An 18889-nucleotide genomic window follows, 5' to 3' on the forward strand; every position below is an offset into this window, starting at 1 on the left:
AAATCGTGATTTCTAAGTTTTTCAAATGTAAAATTTGACCGTAAGTTTATATCTTATAAAAAGGACTCATTGTTTTAAATTTTATTAAAAAATAAAATTGCATGTTCAACATGAAGAGATTACTTGTACCATGTGAAAGGATTATATCAAAGAATAACTAGTTAGTACTATTACGTGGTTTAAAATAAATAAATTGTAAAAACAAACATTTATTTGTAAAAGAAATAAGGAGATATTTGATTTAGCACTACGACACATTAGAATGTTTTAATATCTCATTTATTAACAATGATTTGCTCATTTGGTAAGACTCCGCTTTTTGCTTTATAATCAAATTAAAGGTAATGTTAAATGGCCAAAATATTTAGCCAGAATTTGGCCAAAAATTTAAAAAATCGATAATATCTTTTTTATTTTAAAATAAACTGATCTTTTTTATTTTTTAGTTAAAAGGTATTAAAGTTAAAAGGGTAAAAATATTCAAAAAAAAAATAAAAATAATATAGATAAAATACCATTCTAATCAAATTTTCTAGCAAAAGAATTTTTCCTTAAATTAATCCATCAATAAATTTAAGAAAGAAAAGAAAAAAGTCAGTTTGGAACTTGTGATTGTGGAATATAAAAAGGTGGTTATCATCATTCTGGAATAATCTAAAATAAATAAATAATATCATATAAAACATAATAAATCATATATATATATATATATATATATAAAAGAGAACGTTAGGCCCGCTATGTGGCGCCACCACAAACAAGAATTCCTTTTTAATTTATTTATTTCCAAAACTAGTTTTTCTCTTTCATTAAAAGTTGCGACATTTATGAAAAATTGTGTCCTTTATGAAAAGTTGCAACTTTTATGAAGATTTACGACTTCTATGAAAGGTTGTAACAGTTATGAAAAATTGTGACTTTTATGAAAAATTGCGACTTTAATGAAGAGTTGTGACTTTTATGAAAAGTTGTGACTTTTATGAAAGGTTGTAACATTTCCGAAGGGTTGCAACTTTTTCAAATAGTTGTAACATTTCCGATAAAACACAATAAACATTTGTTCACACTACCCTTTACCGTCTATAAATAGATGAATTTCCTCTCATTTTAAAACAACGAAAATTCTGAACCTCTTCTTCTTCTTCACAATTAAATAGTTGTGTATTTTGCTCCTGTTGAGTGGCTCACTAACACCATTGCTTATGTTATAGATCATGATATGTGTTTTTACAGTTATTAATTTATGCTTATGTTATTAAGAATAAATGATAAGATATAATTTTCATTTTCCTTTACATTATTAATGTTTGTTACTACGTAATCTTGTATGTAAGATAATATAATGTTTTAGTTTTAATGACTAATAGGTTTTAAGTATTATTTAAAAATTCCGTGAAATTAAATTACCGCGCGAAGCACGGATAATTTTACTAGTAATTAAATATAATAATAACCGTGCAAAGGAATGAAATTTAGGATACTGTAAATAGTAGAATAAGTTGAAATCGTAACTTTTAGATTGCTCCATTTGAATAATAATCGTTTCAAAGAATATTTCAAACAAATAATACATATGTAATAATTAATAACCGCTCGAAAGGATGAAATTAGGGTAGTATGAATATTATGATGCTATGATATCATAACTTGTGGATTGCTGAGTCTGAATAACAGTGGTTTTAAATTATTTTTTTCAAACAATACAAATGTAGTAATAATATTTAGGGTGACATTGAAATCTTAAACTTTCGAATTGCTTAGCCTGAATAATAGTTGTTTCAAAGAAATAATAACAACCATGCAAAGTGATGAAATTTAGGAAGGATACTGTGAATATAAAAGATAGAAGAATTGCTTAGCTTGAATAAATTCTGAAGATGTTAAAGGATGAAATGCATCAGATATATGAAATTTCCAAACAGTTGTATTTCTCAATGTTTTAACAACAAACAAGTTAGAAGAGAGTAAAAGAAAATCCAGTGTTGGAGTAAATATTATTTTCATACAACAGTGAATGTGCAAAAAAGCAGAGAGAGAGAGAGAGACGTTATCGTCAACATCAAATGAAGAAGAAGGAAAAACTGTTGTTACAAGGAAATGTCACTTCACCATTAAAAATTTGGAAAAAACATGGACACAATCCCCTCTCAATGGGTGGTGCTTCAAATACATAACGAAGTTAAACAAAATAGATGAGAGGAGGGGGGAAAGATAACAGAAGACGAAAGTTTTCCCCCTTTATCTTAAGACAATTTTTTTTTTTTTATATGTGGTGGTTAAAGGCCAAAAGCTTGTGTGTCTCTTCTTCTCTAATTAATACAGTAATTAACATGATGAGATTTCTTGTGTAGATATGATGGTTATGTTTCTTAAACTGTATAATGCTGCTGGATCGTTTCGATATCCAGACCTTTCAGCTTCACCACTGATTCAACATGACCCTTGAGTGTGTGCAGCTCACGAAGCCTGGCCATCTCTGCTCTCCTCTTTGCTTGTTCAGCAATTTCAGACAGTTCTCGGTAGCTGTTCTTTTCGTTGAACAGGTTTGAGGCTTCTGGTGGTTGAAGTCCATGTAAAGTTCTCTGAGCAAGTGCCCATTGAGCTTCCCTCTCTTCTTTTCCATAGTCTTTCTTGGTGGTGAAAGCAGTCTGTTTTTAGGCCAAGTCATTAGTTAGTTAGTTAGTGTTCCAAGGAAATAATTGAATATAAGTTGATGTGGCGAGTAAAGTTTACCTTGTTGTCAAGCAAGTTATTCCAAGCCTTTCCACTTAAGATGTAGCGGATGGCAAATTTCATTATGTCAAGTGGGAAGTAGGTAACAATGCTGAAAAGCCAGATGACACCAGCCCATCCCCATCCACATCCTTTGACTCTTGCAAAAGTCCAGTCGGCATAGACAGCAATTAAAGTGGCAACCTGCACAATCCATTCATAAGTTTAGTGAACAACATATCTATAATATTAGTCCAAGAAGAAGCAAGTACAACAACTTACCAGTTGGGCGATCAAGAAAGCAATCATTAACAGAGCTCCTGGGCGTTCAACGAAGGACCAGCTTCGTGAACGGGTCACGAAAATCAAAGCCTGGCTGATAATACTCACTTGCAGGTACAAGGCAGACATCATTTCTTCATCACTTCCCCTAATATCCTTCACACCAAATTTGTCCTATAATGGAACAACACCATTAGAAATGATTATACAAAATATTTGGAAGTAAAAGAATCACTCTCTGCATCAAGAAACTTACTGAGAAGAAATTAGTGTCATGCATCGCCCAGAAGAAAAGAACAGTCATCAATGCTTGGTAACCTCCAAGAACAACACCAGTTGCAAAGATTTCATTCAACTTCCAGCTATCAGGCATTGGAGATGGTTTCACTCTATCCTTTGAGATTGTCATAATGGTTCCTGGACCAGAAAAGTGTGTTAGTCTCTTTCAAATGAGGTACAATTTGATTGAATGATTTTGTGATTCGTATAAATGGCATTACCGTCATTTAGGATGGCAATGATCAAAACCATAAATGCAGAGAAGTCGTACTTCCATATCAGAGCAATAAGCATGAAACCAAACTGCAGAGAGGAAAACACGAGCAATTAAACTCAAGCTTCAAATAATATAATGAGATATTTGGCTAATCACATTTAATATCAACTTGGGACATACCACAATACGGATTGTGATGGAAACTGCATATATCTGCCAAAACAAGAGTTGAACGAAATTAATGGGGCTTGATATTTAAAAAAATTAGGGGTCTCAACTGGAATATATTAATCTAAGATTTACTAACTGTGTAATTCTTCATCCTCTGGAAAATAGCTCTACTGGTCAACACAGCACTGATGATAACACTTAGACCTGGCTCAGTGAGCACGATATCAGAAGCACCTCGTGCTGCATCAGTAGCATCTGCAACAGCAATTCCGATATCTGCCTTCTTCAAAGCAGGAGCATCGTTCACACCATCACCAGTCATTCCCACAATGTGCTTTCTCTCCTGCAACTTCTTCACAATCTCATATTTGTGCTCTGTGAAACAAGAAAAGAAAACGGTCATCATCTAGATTAAGGTTTGGTAGTTGTAAATACTTCCAACAAGATAAATTGACACTGACCAGGAAATACTCCAGCAAATCCATCTGCCTTCTCAATCAACTCTTCTACAGGAAGTGAAGCAATAGATGAATCCTTGTCTTGACCAAGTAAAGATGCTGACGGGTACATGTTTGTTCCCATTCCAAGCCTACGGCCAGTCTCCTTGGCAATAGCCAATTGATCCCCAGTGATCATCTTAACATTTACACCAAGGTTGAGAGCTCTACGGATGGTCTCAGCACTATCATGTCTGGGGGGATCAAAGAGGGGTAGCAATCCAACAAATTGCCATGGACCTCCAGCGCTCTCCTTTGATTTCTCTGGCACTTCCTGCAAACAAGTTAAATAACGATGAGACAGCTGTACATGTATTCCAGACCAAAATCTGCAACCTTAAATTCAGTATTACAGACCTGTCTAGCTACAGCCAGTGACCTCAACCCACGCTCAGCATATTTATCAATCATTGCATGAACCTTTCTCCTGACATCTTCCTTACAGTTACATAGGTCCAAAATCTGATGCAAATTGTAATATTAGTAACAAGTTGCAGACATTGTAATATAAAGGAAGCAAATGTAATTGTAACTGAAAACCTAGGTACCTGCTCAGGAGCTCCCTTGCTGGCACGGTGCCAGTTGCCATTGCTGTCAATATATGTTAAAGCAGTTCTCTTGTCCACTGGATTGAAGGGCAAGAAATGCACCTCCCTGATACCAGCTCGTGCCTCTTTTGGATCGGCAAGCATGCCAACCATGCAAGCATCAATTGCATCCTGATTTTCAACTCTAGAGGCCCTTGCGGCAAGGAGGAGCACGTATTCTTTATCTACTCCCTTAACGAACACCTCGACCAAGGTTTTGTCGACACTCAACTTGTTAAGAGTCAAGGTACCTGTCTTGTCACTGCACAGCACATCCATTCCAGCCATTTCTTCAATAGCAGTCATTCTCTTGGTGATGGCACCCTGTTGGGAGAGCCTATGGGATCCAATAGCCATAGTGACTGACAACACAGTAGGCATAGCAATGGGAATACCACCAATAAGGAGCACCAAGAGATTGTCAATTCCATCCCTGTACTTCCTGTGCTGGATTGGATACATGACAATAATCTCAACCAGCATACCAATAGCAATGGAGCAGATACAGAAGTTTCCTATGGCTGTTAGCACTTTCTGGAAATGACCAACATTGTTTGTGCTGTCAACAAGGTGTGCTGCCTTGCCAAAGAAAGTGTGAACTCCAGTGGCAATGACTACAGCTTCAAGTTCACCTTGTTTGCAGGTTGATCCAGAGAAAACTTCATCTCCAGGATTCTTTGTCACGGGAAGAGATTCTCCTGTAAGGGCAGATTGATCAATCTTTAAAGGATCACCTTCAAGAAGACGAGCATCAGCAGGAACAATGTCTCCCAACTTGACACTTATAATATCACCAGGCACCAGGATAGCAGCTTCCTGTTCACTCCAGCGCCCATCTCTAAGAACCTTGGTTTTGGGAGCAAGCCCAGCCATAAGTGCTGCGGCAGCATTTCCAGCATTGTTTTCTTCAATAAAACTGATAGTTGAATTGATCACCAGCAAGCAAACAATACCAACAAAATCTTGCCAATCTGGGGGCTTTCCATCTCCATTAGCCAGTGCAATGGCCATGATAGCTGCAGCCTCCATAACCCATGACAAAGGATTCCACATAAACCCCAGGAACTTCAGTATTTTGCTTTCTTTTTTCTCTTCCAACTTGTTCGGTCCAAAGATTTGAAGCCTGTTGGCTCCTTCGTCCGAAGTCAGACCCTCTCGCGAACATTTCAGTTGTTCAAACACTTCTTCAATGGGGATTTTCTCCTGCAATTTCAACAGCGGAATAGCTAAATTAGCCTAATCATTCATCTTCAAATTGTTTTTACACCACAATTACAAAAACCTAGTCCATATTTTAAGTTCAACCCATATAAAATGAAAAAGGCCAATATGTTACAACTATTACACTGTTTGTGCCAACATTAGCTAGACAACTTCATCTGTAACTTAGTTTTGAAAGTTAAACTGAATGAAGCAGAGTGGGCTAGAACACATTCAAGAGCATTATTGAAATTCGTGTACTTCAAGTGATCAAGTCCTGAACTAGGTCCATTTCATGATGTGATATGACCTAACTTTTTTATGAGTTACTTGAGCCGAGTTCTTTTAAAAACATATTTTCATCTCCACAAGGTAGGAGTAAGGTATGCGTACATTTTACCCTCCCTAGAGCCCATCAGTGTGGGTATGTGTTGTATATGTTACAAAAATAAAAGTGGAAGGTTCTATCTTTATAATATAGGAAATGGGGACATGTCTAAACACTTCCATAAAAACTATACACCATTATCATCATTAATCCTAAGAACACAAAGTCATTACTCAAGTAGGTATTGACAATAATTATTTTTGTGTAGATAGATTCAATGGTTCATATTTATTTTATTTTATAAAATTGTTAAAGTATCCTTTTCTATACCTGTTATTCACATGAATAAACAAAAAAGCATATGGATGTGTGAGTCATTTAAGTTGACTTTCTACTTTATGGGTCCCATACAAAAGTGGAGTTTCCAACCCTCAAACAATGGCCTTGAATTGACAACCAATCACATAAGCACAAAAACGAGGGATAAGGGTCAACTCGCCAATTCACATGGAGCATCTTCGCGTGCGTTTCACGCGCTCACACCGTTGTCTCCGCCTACTCTAAAGGAGGGCATCTTTGAAATTTAGACCAACTTGGGGGTTAATTTAATTTGAATAGTAACTAATTGTGGAATCCAAGAAAAGGTGTGAGCAGTCAATAGTCAGAGCCATTATTTAAGGGAAAAGGTTAGGCAGAAAAAATTGGACAAATGAGTCAGAGCCGTTAATAAGGTTAAAATTCCCAAATCACTATAATCCACACCATACCAAGTGCAGGGTACCACGGAAAAAGTACAATAAAATTCCATCGAATATTAATCACACAGAACCTTTCACTAAAAGACATGATTTAACCTCTATTAATTAGAATATCTAGTGAAATTTCATCAAGTAGAATCTAGAAAAAATAAAATACACAAATCTCATGCTTTCAGTTGAATTGATTTTACATATAAAAAACAAAAACAGATTTTCAAAAGTAATAATAGTTAAAAAAAAAAATTGGAAATCATTTTCAAATGTTGAGAAAAGTGTAGTAAAATTGATTTTGTCCATTTACTTGCAAAAGTGTTCCATTAACAGAGTATGATAATGACTGTTTAGCCTGCTTTGAGGAAAAATGAAGTTGTAGAATCAGATGCTCGAATTGATGATTACGACTTTTTTGGGCATAAAAACCGAATCTGATTTCTCAACTTGTTTGGGTATTACTTCTTGCTTAGTATTCTCCTTGTCCAACCATAGTTATCTACTATTTTATTTTGCACACTTTATTTTACTATATCAAATTTTGAATATAATAAATATAACGTCTAGAAATAGGAAAATGATAATAATTAATGATGAGAATAAATTAGGAACTAAGAGTAAAGTATTGTAGACATTTCAAAATAATATAGTAAAAAACTATTATTGGACGGAGTATAGTTCTTCTGTCTTTATCGTGCTATGACAGATCATCTTAACCAACAAACACGTGAATTTTTTTTATTTTATTTTTTTGAAGGAACGAGACTCTTTTTGTGAACCTAATTAATAAACAAGGAAAAAGGCAAATCAACAATCTTCCCGAATACATTTAAATATTTTGTATTTTTTTTTTTTACTTTTTTCGCTTTTAAGTTTATATAAATTAATTAAAATCTTCCCGAATACATTTAAATATTTTGTATTTTTTCGTTACGTTTTTCGCTTTTAAGTTTATATAAATTAATTAAGCCAAAATCAAATACTTTATTCTCAATATCTAAAATTCAACTATCCATATGTTTAAATTCAGAATAAAAAGCAAAATCATAAAAACTAGCATTTGTGACTTAAAATAAATAATAATATTCGATAATTTACATTATATGAAAAGTTATTACTATATAAATTTTTATTAGAAAAAAAAACTGGTATATACAAACAACATGCAAACAAAGCAGATGATACATATGCTGATGAAATACACAGATCCATAAACACAGGTAGAAGTTAGGAGGGAAAGAGCTAGATACAAAATTAAAATTGATATTTTTTCTATAAATAATAAAATATTGAATTTCCTCGTCTTCTTATTGTACAGTTCATATTTGCTAATTTTGAATCATCGATATGTGAAAGTGTGTCTACACATATGACAAATTATATTCTGTAAATTCATATAGAATACACACAAAAGACATACAGTATATAAACTCAACGGAATACCAAATTCATGAAAAATAACAAAGTAAAAAAGTGAAAAAGTTTAGCAAATTTCAAAACAAGCATGCTATACTTGAAAGCAAAGCATCTCGTTTCTCATACTATTCAATTTGTATTTAAAAAAATCCAAAAAATCAAACTAAAACAGGACTCTAATCACACAAACAAATCAGAGAAAAAACCTCGATTTCAATGGAGAATTGAGATCTCTAGCAATTAACCAGATTGAATCAAATAAAAAATAGGATGAAGTCAGAAGAGAGTCTCACCAGATCAACAGTTTCATTTTTGATCTCTTCGAGGCTTATAGCTTTCGCCATCTCGGTAAAATCAAACGAAAACCAGCAGCAACAAGTCAAAAACTAAGCAGAAAAAAGGTTGATTTCAGTAAGTATAATGAATGATGAGACTCATCGAACAGAGAGATCCCAAAATTGAGAACGGCGGAAGGGAATGAACAGAGGTTTTTTTAGCCCTCTTTGTGATGAGAGAAATTGTGAGGTATAAGATTTTGGGGGATTGCCCTCTTTTTATACTGAGACAGTGTAAGGCACCCCCCTCAGCTATTTCTATTTGCCTTTGCTTTCTCTGACTTTTCATTTTATTTTATTTTATTTATAAAAAAAAAAAAAAAAAAAGGAAAAAGAGTTATGGTTGGATTAAATGAGTATTTTCCTTTTTTTTTAGTAAAGTATTGTGAATTGTCCCAGTCTGGATTAAATTAGGGTTTTCTTTTAAAATTATTGGGCTGACTATGCCTTTTTATTTCATACCAATACCAATACGGGTCTTTCTCGTTTTTAACTTTAACTACAAATACTTTATATTAATTTACAAACTTTAGCCAAATACATTTATTAGTATACTCTGAATGTATACAAGTATAAATGCTTTATTTATAAATAAATAAATTAATTTGTTATTTGCAAGTTAAACTATGTTATAGATTGGAACTAAAATTGAAATGAGAATGTGATAGGTTAATGATCCGAACGACAATATGATTCAAATGAAATGATTTTAAGGAAAATTACATAAATATTATTCAAATTTGACTCAAACTAATATATTTATCCTTATTGGATTCACGGCCCGATGCGACTGTCCTTTGTTCTATTCAAATGACCACTATTTCTTCATTTATCAATATATATATATATATATATATATATATACTTTGATGATATCAAACAGTTATTGAATTGTGTTTTCATCGAAACACTACATGTTCCTTTTTAATGTCATCAGAGTATATATGTACTTTAATGGTATCAACGAGCAATTGAATAGTGTTTTCACTGAAACATTGTGTCTTCCTCTTTGATACCATTAGAGTATGTACTGTAGACAATTAAATTTTGTGGACTCTACAAGAAGCGTTCAATTCGAGTTGGAACTCTACAAGGTGTGTTCAATTCCAATTAGGATTCTTGGAGGCTACTCAACCCTAAATAGATTGAAACCTAAACAATTCTACCACAAATTCATGGAATATTCATAAAGAGATCAAAATCTTGGATATTCCGCAAATTCATGGAATATTCATAAAGAGATTAAATTCAAATCGGCCTAATTTGAGAAATAGCTACTAACGGCCCTCGAGTTATGACGATCAAGTCCAAATCATCATACGCCACTAACGGCCCTCAAATTATAGAAATCAAGTCCAAATCATCCAAGTTCAGAAAATACGTCATTAACGGCCCTCAAATCATGGATAAATCTTATTAGAGAAGAATTAAGGGAGGAATAGAATTATACTCATATTGATTATCAATAAAATATTCATATTTCTTCCGATCTTATTTGTGTGATTTATTTAGTTTCCATACGTTTAATATATATATATATATACTTGACGGTACCATATAGTAAACACGCATATAATATAATATATTTATTTATTTTTCTTCATCTTAAGTATGATAGTTGTGTTAACTGCCCTGAAACGTTGTCCAATTTGGGTAGCTAGTGTGGTGGGCCATATAATAAAATAGTGGACTAAAATACCCCTCCGGATAGTTTACTCAACCTGTCAACTTCCGTTTGCGTTATTTATGGATGACTGACTGTTAGCTCTGTCCAAGAATTGCATCATTTTGGGGCACTTATTTAGCCTCTTATCTTGCTTATATTTATATTATTCTTTTCCTTTTTTTTATTACCAATTACCCCATAAAGATTCTCAATTCGCTATTTTTTTGGGTATATACTAAATAAACTCGTAGATTATCTAGGAGATATAATTTATATTACACCAGTTCAATGTGGTAAACTTGATTGAAAAAATATTGATAGAGAGATTTGATTATTGACTTCTCTTATGGAATATTATTTGTTGCATTAATTTATTCATTTTTATCGATCGTAATATTATAAGTAATATATTTATTCATCTTTGAGGATAATTCAATTTCCTTTTCTGTATAGTAATAGTTGAATTCAAAATCTCATATTATTAGGTTTTGTGTCTTTATCCAAGAAGGGGAGACTGGAGAGTCATATCGATTATAATCAAACTAATGAATTTGTTCACAAAATAAAATTAAATAATTATTTTTTTAATTAAAACATCAACTTTTACTCATCAATTAATTTTGTTTTTTATGTATTTTTTTTTAAATTGTAACACCGCTGTTTTTTAAATTATATTTTCATGTTTGATAACAAATAGCAAATGAAAATATAATAACAAACAAACTACCTCCTTAGTTTTGACTCTCCCATCTCATATATCAAAATTCAAAAGAATCATGCCTTATATGGTAAGTGCACAAAATTTTAATCCTCTCATAAATTGAAAGATTTATTATTTTTAATTTAATAAGAAAAGGCAAAAACATGATAAAATATTTATATTTGATCATATTCTCGTTACCTTCTTGACATTTTTTAAAATCTTTTTGATTTCTTTTTGTTTTTAGTTTTTAGTTTTATTGATTATCTATTATCTTTTTTCTTTTCTTTTTTGTATTATTTTCTATTTTAAAAAATTTATTATGTAATTTTATCCTTCTTTATATTTATATTGATCCTAAAATTATATTTTTACTTCCCTTTACCTATTCATTTGTTCATTTATTTACTTTTGTTTATTCAATTCAATCCCTCCAAAAATAATATCAGTAATTAAGCTAGTTTGGTTTTCTCCTTTTAGTAATTCTTTTTGCATAAATCCAAAAAATAATATATTTAATTAACTTTTCAAAAATATTTTTTATGATTTATGTGCTATTTTTTAGTATATAAAAGTCACATGTCGATAAAGTGTATCAACTAATGTACTTGCTCTTATAATTTTGTACAACTTTTTTGGATCTCCTCTATTTTTAAATATATAGTATTTAATTTCTATCATTCTTTTAAATAAAAAAAAATACACATATATATTACTATATATTTAGAGAGCTCCAAACATGAAAAATTTAACATCCTCTTTGTTCATCCAATAAAAATAATTGTGAAACATTTGTAGAATTCAAGTAGCGCTTATTATTATATAAGTTTAGATTTAAATTGTTCTTTCAATCGAATAGTAATTTTCTTCTATTTAAAGTATTTATGATCTAACTATATATTGTTTTAAATTATGCACATATCACTCTTATTTAACATACAATTTTAAATATTTAACAAAACATATTATAAGCGATGCGATAGATAAATTAATCACATCAACAAAATAATAAATAAGTAATTTTTCTGTTTTGTTACAAAATAAAATTGATTGACTATTATGTTACAAAACAAAACAAGGGAGAGCGATGTACTATTTATTGTAGGGTTAGGTAACAATTCAATTTGACAATTGGCAGTAAAGAACAAATAATAATTACAACACCACTGCTACACATTTTCACTACAAAAACTACCAAGAATTTGACACCTTTTTCAGCACCACCATCCCCTTCCTTCTTCATCATCTTTCCCATGGTTTCCACTCACTAACATTGCAATTAAAGAATTATTTGAAATCTAGATATTTTAAGTTGTTTTTTTTTTTAACTTGGATAAGCTATACACAATTTTTACAGAAGAGTGGAGGTGATTTGAATTTGTTTGGAATAAAATTCAAAGTTGAAATTAATTAATTTATCATCCCTTCGTCCTTAATCAGAAGTATCGGGTTCAAATTTTCCTAAATATAGAGTCACCTTTATTTCATAACACCTTAACACGCCCCCCCCNCCCACCCACACACACACACACACACACTCCAATATGGAACTTTCGGACTTGAATTCAAATTTAATCAAGCTCTAATGCGGATACTGAACACTTGATGGAAATCAAAAATAAAAATTACATCACAAACACATTTTTATATGAATATACAAGAAATAGATGGATATACATGGAAGATATTACTTTTTCTAGATGATGCATATTTTTGTTGGGAGTATACTTAACATTGAGCTTTCTAAGGGATGAAGGTTTACGATCAACGTTTATGGACCTTTAGTATCAATTTTTAAGTCCTAGAACTACGTGTCACCGTAGGATTTTGTCTCAAATAGACATTACCTAGTGGATCCACTTTAGCTCAGTTATAAGGACTCTTAAGATAGCAGGAATTTGACACCCTATTTTTGGTGTGGGGGTAGTACACTGAAGTCCATGTATCACATGGTTCATGTCAATTTTAGTATCTCCCATAATCAATTTTTCAGTTATTGCATGACCTTGTATTTATGTATTTCATATCAGTATATCTCACCTTCATGTTATTTTACTTGGTCATTGCATCAACATGTTTTACAAATTCAGTATGTTCAAATATCATGTTTATTATAAATATTTCTCATACTCAGTACATTCAAAGTACTGAACACATACTTTCTGCCTATATTATTTGATAATATAGGTTCTGACGCTCAATATCTAGTCCATGGTTAGTACAGATCCACTTAATGTTGAAACAATTTTTGGTGAGTCCTCATTATCTGAGAATGACCCCTTTAACTTTGATTTCAGTATTTCACCTTTAGTTTTAGATAATTAAAGTTATCTAGGGGTTTGTCCTAGCAACTTATATTAATAGAGGCTTTTCAAACAATAATTTACATTTCGCCCTTGTGTACTCAGATATTTGTCTCTTTCAGATATTGGCTTATCTCAATATTATGGGCTTTATTAAGACATTTTACATTTAGTTTTCTATAACATCCCAAAAATTTCTAAGTTAAGACTCGAACCATTCTTCATTGTGAGTAAGATTGTACCAAGTGATTCTAAATTTTCTTAGGTGTTAAGATCACTAGAATTCCCTAGCATAAAGTTGAGTTGAAAGCTTTCTTTCCAATTGAGTTTCACTATGATATTTTTCTTGAATCAACTTCAAATGACCATTTCTTTTACCACACAAATAATTAGGTGGCTCATGAGTTATCATATCGAAGGTGTTTGAGTCCCCTCTCCAACACCACAAAGTTTGCTAAATTTCGAGCTCCGAGTAAGAAGTTATGGCCATTTGAGTGAAGCCTCTCCATTTAAGGCATTATATCCATTTTAGAAAAGGGTATTTTGGTCTTTTCTTTTTCCCCACTTGTCTTAGCACGTTTTTACTAACCCAATTAAGGTTTTAATCAGATTCTAAATCACCCACATTCCTAAACACTTGGGATTTTAGAGCGAGGATTCAAGAAGAGAAAAAAGGGCTAAGTTCAAGCGTTCTTCAAGATTTGTGGAATTCGCCAAGAAAAATCTTCTTTCCAGGTATGTGAGGTTTCTCATAGTGATGGACTCATTCGTTTGCACGCCTATCATCTACAATTCATCCATGAAATCGTTTATTAAGATGATTCTTGAGTAGTTCTTGAGTTTAACTTCATTCTTTAATAATGGGAATTTTGAGTTTCTTGAGTTGAAAAACTTGAGTATGAGTTGCGAATCTTGATAGGGTTTATATGAAATTTCGATGAATTCTTGTTGGGCTTGTGAATCAAAAAGAGTTTAGAAGAAATCACTCAATTATAGATGGGTTAGGACCCAAAATTCAGTAGAAAAAATCATCGAATTTTCTGGGTAGAAGCTTGGGGCGGCGCGCAACCATAGCGCCAAAACCTGACTTCAATAGTTCATGCCCTAGCGTGACGTGCCAGCAGTACGCCAAGGCCTGACTTCTAAAGTTCAGGCCCTGGGACGACGCGCTACTTAGTACGCCAGGGTCACCTGGTCCTTTTTCTTTTCGAAGGTGATCCTTTGAATCGCGACTACATTCTCCTCTTTGTATTAGCTCCTAAAAGCTCCATTAATTCTTGAGAGATCCTACATGTCCTAATCACATGTCTTAATTTACATTCTGAATTAAAGTGAGTTTAAGAGAAAGTTCAAGAGCTTTTATCGAGTTGATTTTTAGTTCTTGAGTTACTGATCCTTTTTGAAACTCTATTCCTAATTTTTGAATTGCTACATATTATGCATTGAGGTTCTTCAATTGATTCATTCATGTCTACATTTCAACATGAAACCTATGAGTTGAGTATTCTTGAGATGAGTAGTGCCGCTGAGTTCTGAGTTCTTGAGTCCTTGAGTTCTGAGTATTGAGTTCCTATATCGTTATTGAGATCCTTGAGTTGATTTATTTATGTCTATATTTTAGCATGAATCCTATTTCGAGTTATAAATCTTGAGAATCTTTTAAAGCCAATATTTGCATTTTAAACCGAGTTTTGAGGAAAGTTTAGTAAAGTTTAAGACTTTAAGGGAACTAAGTATTCCCAAATGTTTCATTTTTATATAAAGAAAGAGTATTATTTTGAGAACATAGAAGCTTTGATTTCTAAACGAGTTTATGAGTTCAGAGATATTACAGAGCCATTACCTCATTTAAGAGGATAGTTTGAGAAATTATCTCAAACCAGAGAAAGAATATATTTTATACATTTGAGCATGAGTATATATATTATTGGGAGTAGTTTGGAGCACCGATATGGGGATGCGTTTAGACAACTCAAAATCGTCATAAACCATGCATGCCAACATGGGTAAAATATCATACTTTTTAGATGAATCCTTAGTGCCTTCGTGTAGAGCTTAGTGGATCCACTTAGTTGAGGTGTATAATACCTTGACAAGTTATATGACAGTTCTGGCAGCTTGGGCGAGACACTATATCATCACATAGCTCATAATGATGATTGTCGGTTAGAGAATTTTCCTAATAAGAGTAGTAAAGAGTACTATATTGTGTTTTTATATACATTCTTAAGTTGATATTTTGTCATTTAATAAGCTTTAAACATGTAAATCTTTTGTTACTGCTTTTGTAATGAGTTGAGTTAATGTGAGTACTTTTCCAGTCTTGTCAGTTCAGTTATCTACGTTTTCAGTTCTCCTTGCATACTCGTACATTCAATGTACTGATGTTATTTGACTTGCATCCTTTTATGATGCAGATACAAGTGTTCAGGATTATCAACAGGCGCTTCGTTGAGATCACTTTACACTCTAGTTGGCTTTTGGTGAGCCTTTTTATATTCTGGAGGACTTCACATTTACTTTCAGTTTAGTATCTTTGAGTTGTCGTGGGTCTTGTCTCGATATCCCTCTTTAATAGTAGAGGCTTCATAAATAGTTATAGTTGAGGAGTCTTTTAGTACTTACTTTCTTAAAAGTTGTTTTACAAACTATAAGTATTTATATTGAGTATTTTCCAGACCTTATGAGTTGAGTAATTGAGTTTAACAAATTTAATTCAGTTTTAAGCTTATATATGCTTGAGTTAGTCTTCTGCTTGTAGTCAGTCAGGATGAAGGTTCGCTTGGGGACCAACAATGGTTCTCGAGTGTCGGCCACGTCCAGGATGTAGGCTCGGGTCGTGACACTTTCGCATTTTCATTTCAGTTTCTATTGATTTATGTTAATCTTAGTATCATGCTATGTCATGAGGTTAGATTGGAATCACTTGTGGCTTTAAGCACCATGTCGCGTGTAGGGGATAGTCTTAAGGCATGACAAAAAGACTACCACACTTCTCCCTTTTCCTCTCTCCATCCACCTCTTCTAATCTCTCCATCGGCGTCCTCTCCTCTTCCCTTTCCTCTCTCACCGCATATTTGTTCCGACAAGGGAACCTCCGCAAATCACCTCTCCCTCTTCCTTATTTCCTTTCTTCTCTTCACTTCTTATCTCCTTCGCCCCTCATCCTCTTTTCACCAGCTCCGGCGAGAAAAAACCAAGATCGTCTTGGTTTCCTTGTCTCTCTCCCCCACTGAAGAGAGACAATTTACATTCTTGTTTACTATATTGCGTTTCTTACTATTTTGCATCTGCTTATAAAAAAAATTGCATTTTGCCTACTCAAGTTGCAATGTCTAACCAAATTTTGCATTTGCCTACTGAAATTGCATGACCTGTAAATTTCATTTGAATTGCCTACTTAACTGCATTTGGCCTACTAAAATTGCATTGCATGTCGAAAATTGCATTGTCTACTAATTGCATTTGTACTACTATATTGCATTGCCTACTAAATTATTTTTTACCTACTATATTGCATTGCCTACTGAAATTATATTTGGCCTACTAAATTGCATTTGAATCGCCTACTATATTGTATTTCCTACTGAAAATTACATTTTTGTCTACTATGTTGCATTGCCAACTGAAATTTGTATTGTCTACTAAATTGTATTTGACCTACTATATTGCGTTATCTACTAAGTTGCATTAACTACTGAAATTTGTATTTGGCCTACTATATTGTATTGCCTACTGAAAATTATATTTTTACATACCATATTGCACTTTGCATCTTGTTCTGTATTTCCTTTACTGTTTTAACAGGTTTTGAACAAAAGTTTGAGACGAGATGAATTGTCTGAGATAAAATATTTAGGCAAAGGCTAGTTCATTTAAGATTTTATTTAAATATGTATTATTATATTTATGATTCTCTTTTTATGTGATTTGTAATAACACTGTATTTTAACACTATTCATATAATTAAAATAACTTTGAGAAATCGTCTAAGGAGGGAGGGGGAAGGTATATGTTATTTGAGTTATTATTATCATGTGTTATTTGTTAGAAATCATGCATATAGTATTTGTTTATTTAATCATTTCCATCAAAATTTATGCTATACATCATGCTTAAACTTAACTTTAATTATGATTCAAATATGCCTTGGTAGATATTTGCCTAATTAAACAGAAAATGACCTAATGTTAGTATGTTAATAACCTAATCTAAGTATTGTCCTAATCGTCTATCATCATTATGCATTTAAAATATATCATCTAACTTTAACATTCTAAACACTTATTAGTGTGTGTATATATATATATATATATATATCAAATAATCTGCCTAATTTTTATACATTTATATTTTGTCTTGTTTAAATCAAATCACCAACCTATATTAATAAAAATAATGTTTTAATAATAAATTTTATACTCGAACATGTTCATCATTTAGAAATAATGTGTACAAGTACTATGTAATAATTTCAGTATTTTAACCATGTAGATATATATTCATAGGCCTATTAAATATTTTCAGCATGTTATTGGATTTACTAAAATAAAAGAAAGAAATGATATTTCTTATTGAAAACTCTGAGATACAGAGAAAAGAAGAATCATGGGAGATATTCCAACGATATTTACTTAACGGATTATACTTTCCAGGAGAGTCATACAAAACCCGCTTGTATTACGAGACCATTTTAACGAATACATGTAGTGTTGAATTTCAGCACTTCTTAGGTTATAACACCAGCGAGAACGTTTATAACTTCTTATTTGCCTTTATTCATCAACGTTCTTGAATGATCTTACAAAGATGAATCATGTAATATTATTCAATCCATTTATCCTCCTCAAGCTCCGTTTATTTTACCAAATAATACTGGTATTACATTTACTGCTTTTCATAAATTTATTGATAATGAAGTCGCCGCAGTAAGTATAAATGAAATTAATCGTCTTATTTCTCAAAATAATTATTTGGGTCTATATGTTAAAGTTATTGGTGAACATATTTGTTCTCTAGACAAAAAATTAGATAGCCTGTCTAATATGATTGTTTAAATTGATAATAAGCTAAAATTCGTGAAACAAGTTTCGGAACAGGCTTCTTCGTCAAAACAGCCTGATGTTCATATTCAAAGGCCTCCTGAGATTCAGGATTTTATTCTTAGACCTTTACACGACCTTGAAAATCTTCTTGATAAAAAGTTTTCTCAATTTGGTGCAAGTGCGAAACCGATAAGTCTCGCTGAAAATTTTACAGATGAGATGGAAGCCACTTTTGATTTCAAAACTCAAATGGAAATGGAAGTTAATAAACTTCATGGGTATCCAAAGAAGAATAGTGGTAATACTGCTTATGCTAGAAAACCTAGCATGCAAACATATTATTATCCCATGCCTACTTCTCAAGATGTTTTAATAGAGGAAAGAGATTGGAATCAAACTAAC

At 32.3% G+C, this 18889-nt stretch overlaps 1 protein-coding gene across 1 annotated transcript; it reads right to left on the minus strand.

Annotated features, from left to right (window-relative positions):
- Window positions 1-2271: 2271 nt before the first annotated feature.
- LOC125877783 (plasma membrane ATPase 4) lies at window positions 2272-8987 on the minus strand. The gene is made up of 11 exons (XM_049559049.1): window positions 8732-8987; window positions 4707-5948; window positions 4516-4620; window positions 4123-4432; window positions 3798-4036; window positions 3671-3703; window positions 3495-3576; window positions 3251-3411; window positions 2995-3168; window positions 2734-2916; window positions 2272-2648 (listed from the first exon to the last, which is right to left on the minus strand). Exons 1-11 carry the CDS (start codon window positions 8780-8782, stop codon window positions 2370-2372), a joined length of 2859 nt encoding a protein of 952 aa, XP_049415006.1. The 5' UTR covers window positions 8783-8987; the 3' UTR covers window positions 2272-2369.
- Window positions 8988-18889: the final 9902 nt, after the last annotated feature.

Source organism: Solanum stenotomum, chromosome 9, assembly GCF_019186545.1.
Source record: "Solanum stenotomum isolate F172 chromosome 9, ASM1918654v1, whole genome shotgun sequence".
Taxonomy (NCBI): Eukaryota; Viridiplantae; Streptophyta; class Magnoliopsida; order Solanales; family Solanaceae; genus Solanum; species Solanum stenotomum.

What these genes read in the sequence shown, in the direction of transcription:
- LOC125877783 (XM_049559049.1), bottom strand. Translation starts at nt 8,782, where the DNA reads ATGGCGAAAGCTATAAGCCTCGAAGAGATCAAAAATGAAACTGTTGAT. An exon ending in GCAAGGGAGCTCCTGAGCAG is followed by an intron (nt 4,621 to 4,706) that starts GTACCTAGGTTT and finishes AATTTGCATCAG; the next exon opens with ATTTTGGACCTATGTAACTG. An exon ending in CTTTCTTGATCGCCCAACTG is followed by an intron (nt 2,917 to 2,994) that starts GTAAGTTGTTGT and finishes TGGATTGTGCAG; the next exon opens with GTTGCCACTTTAATTGCTGT.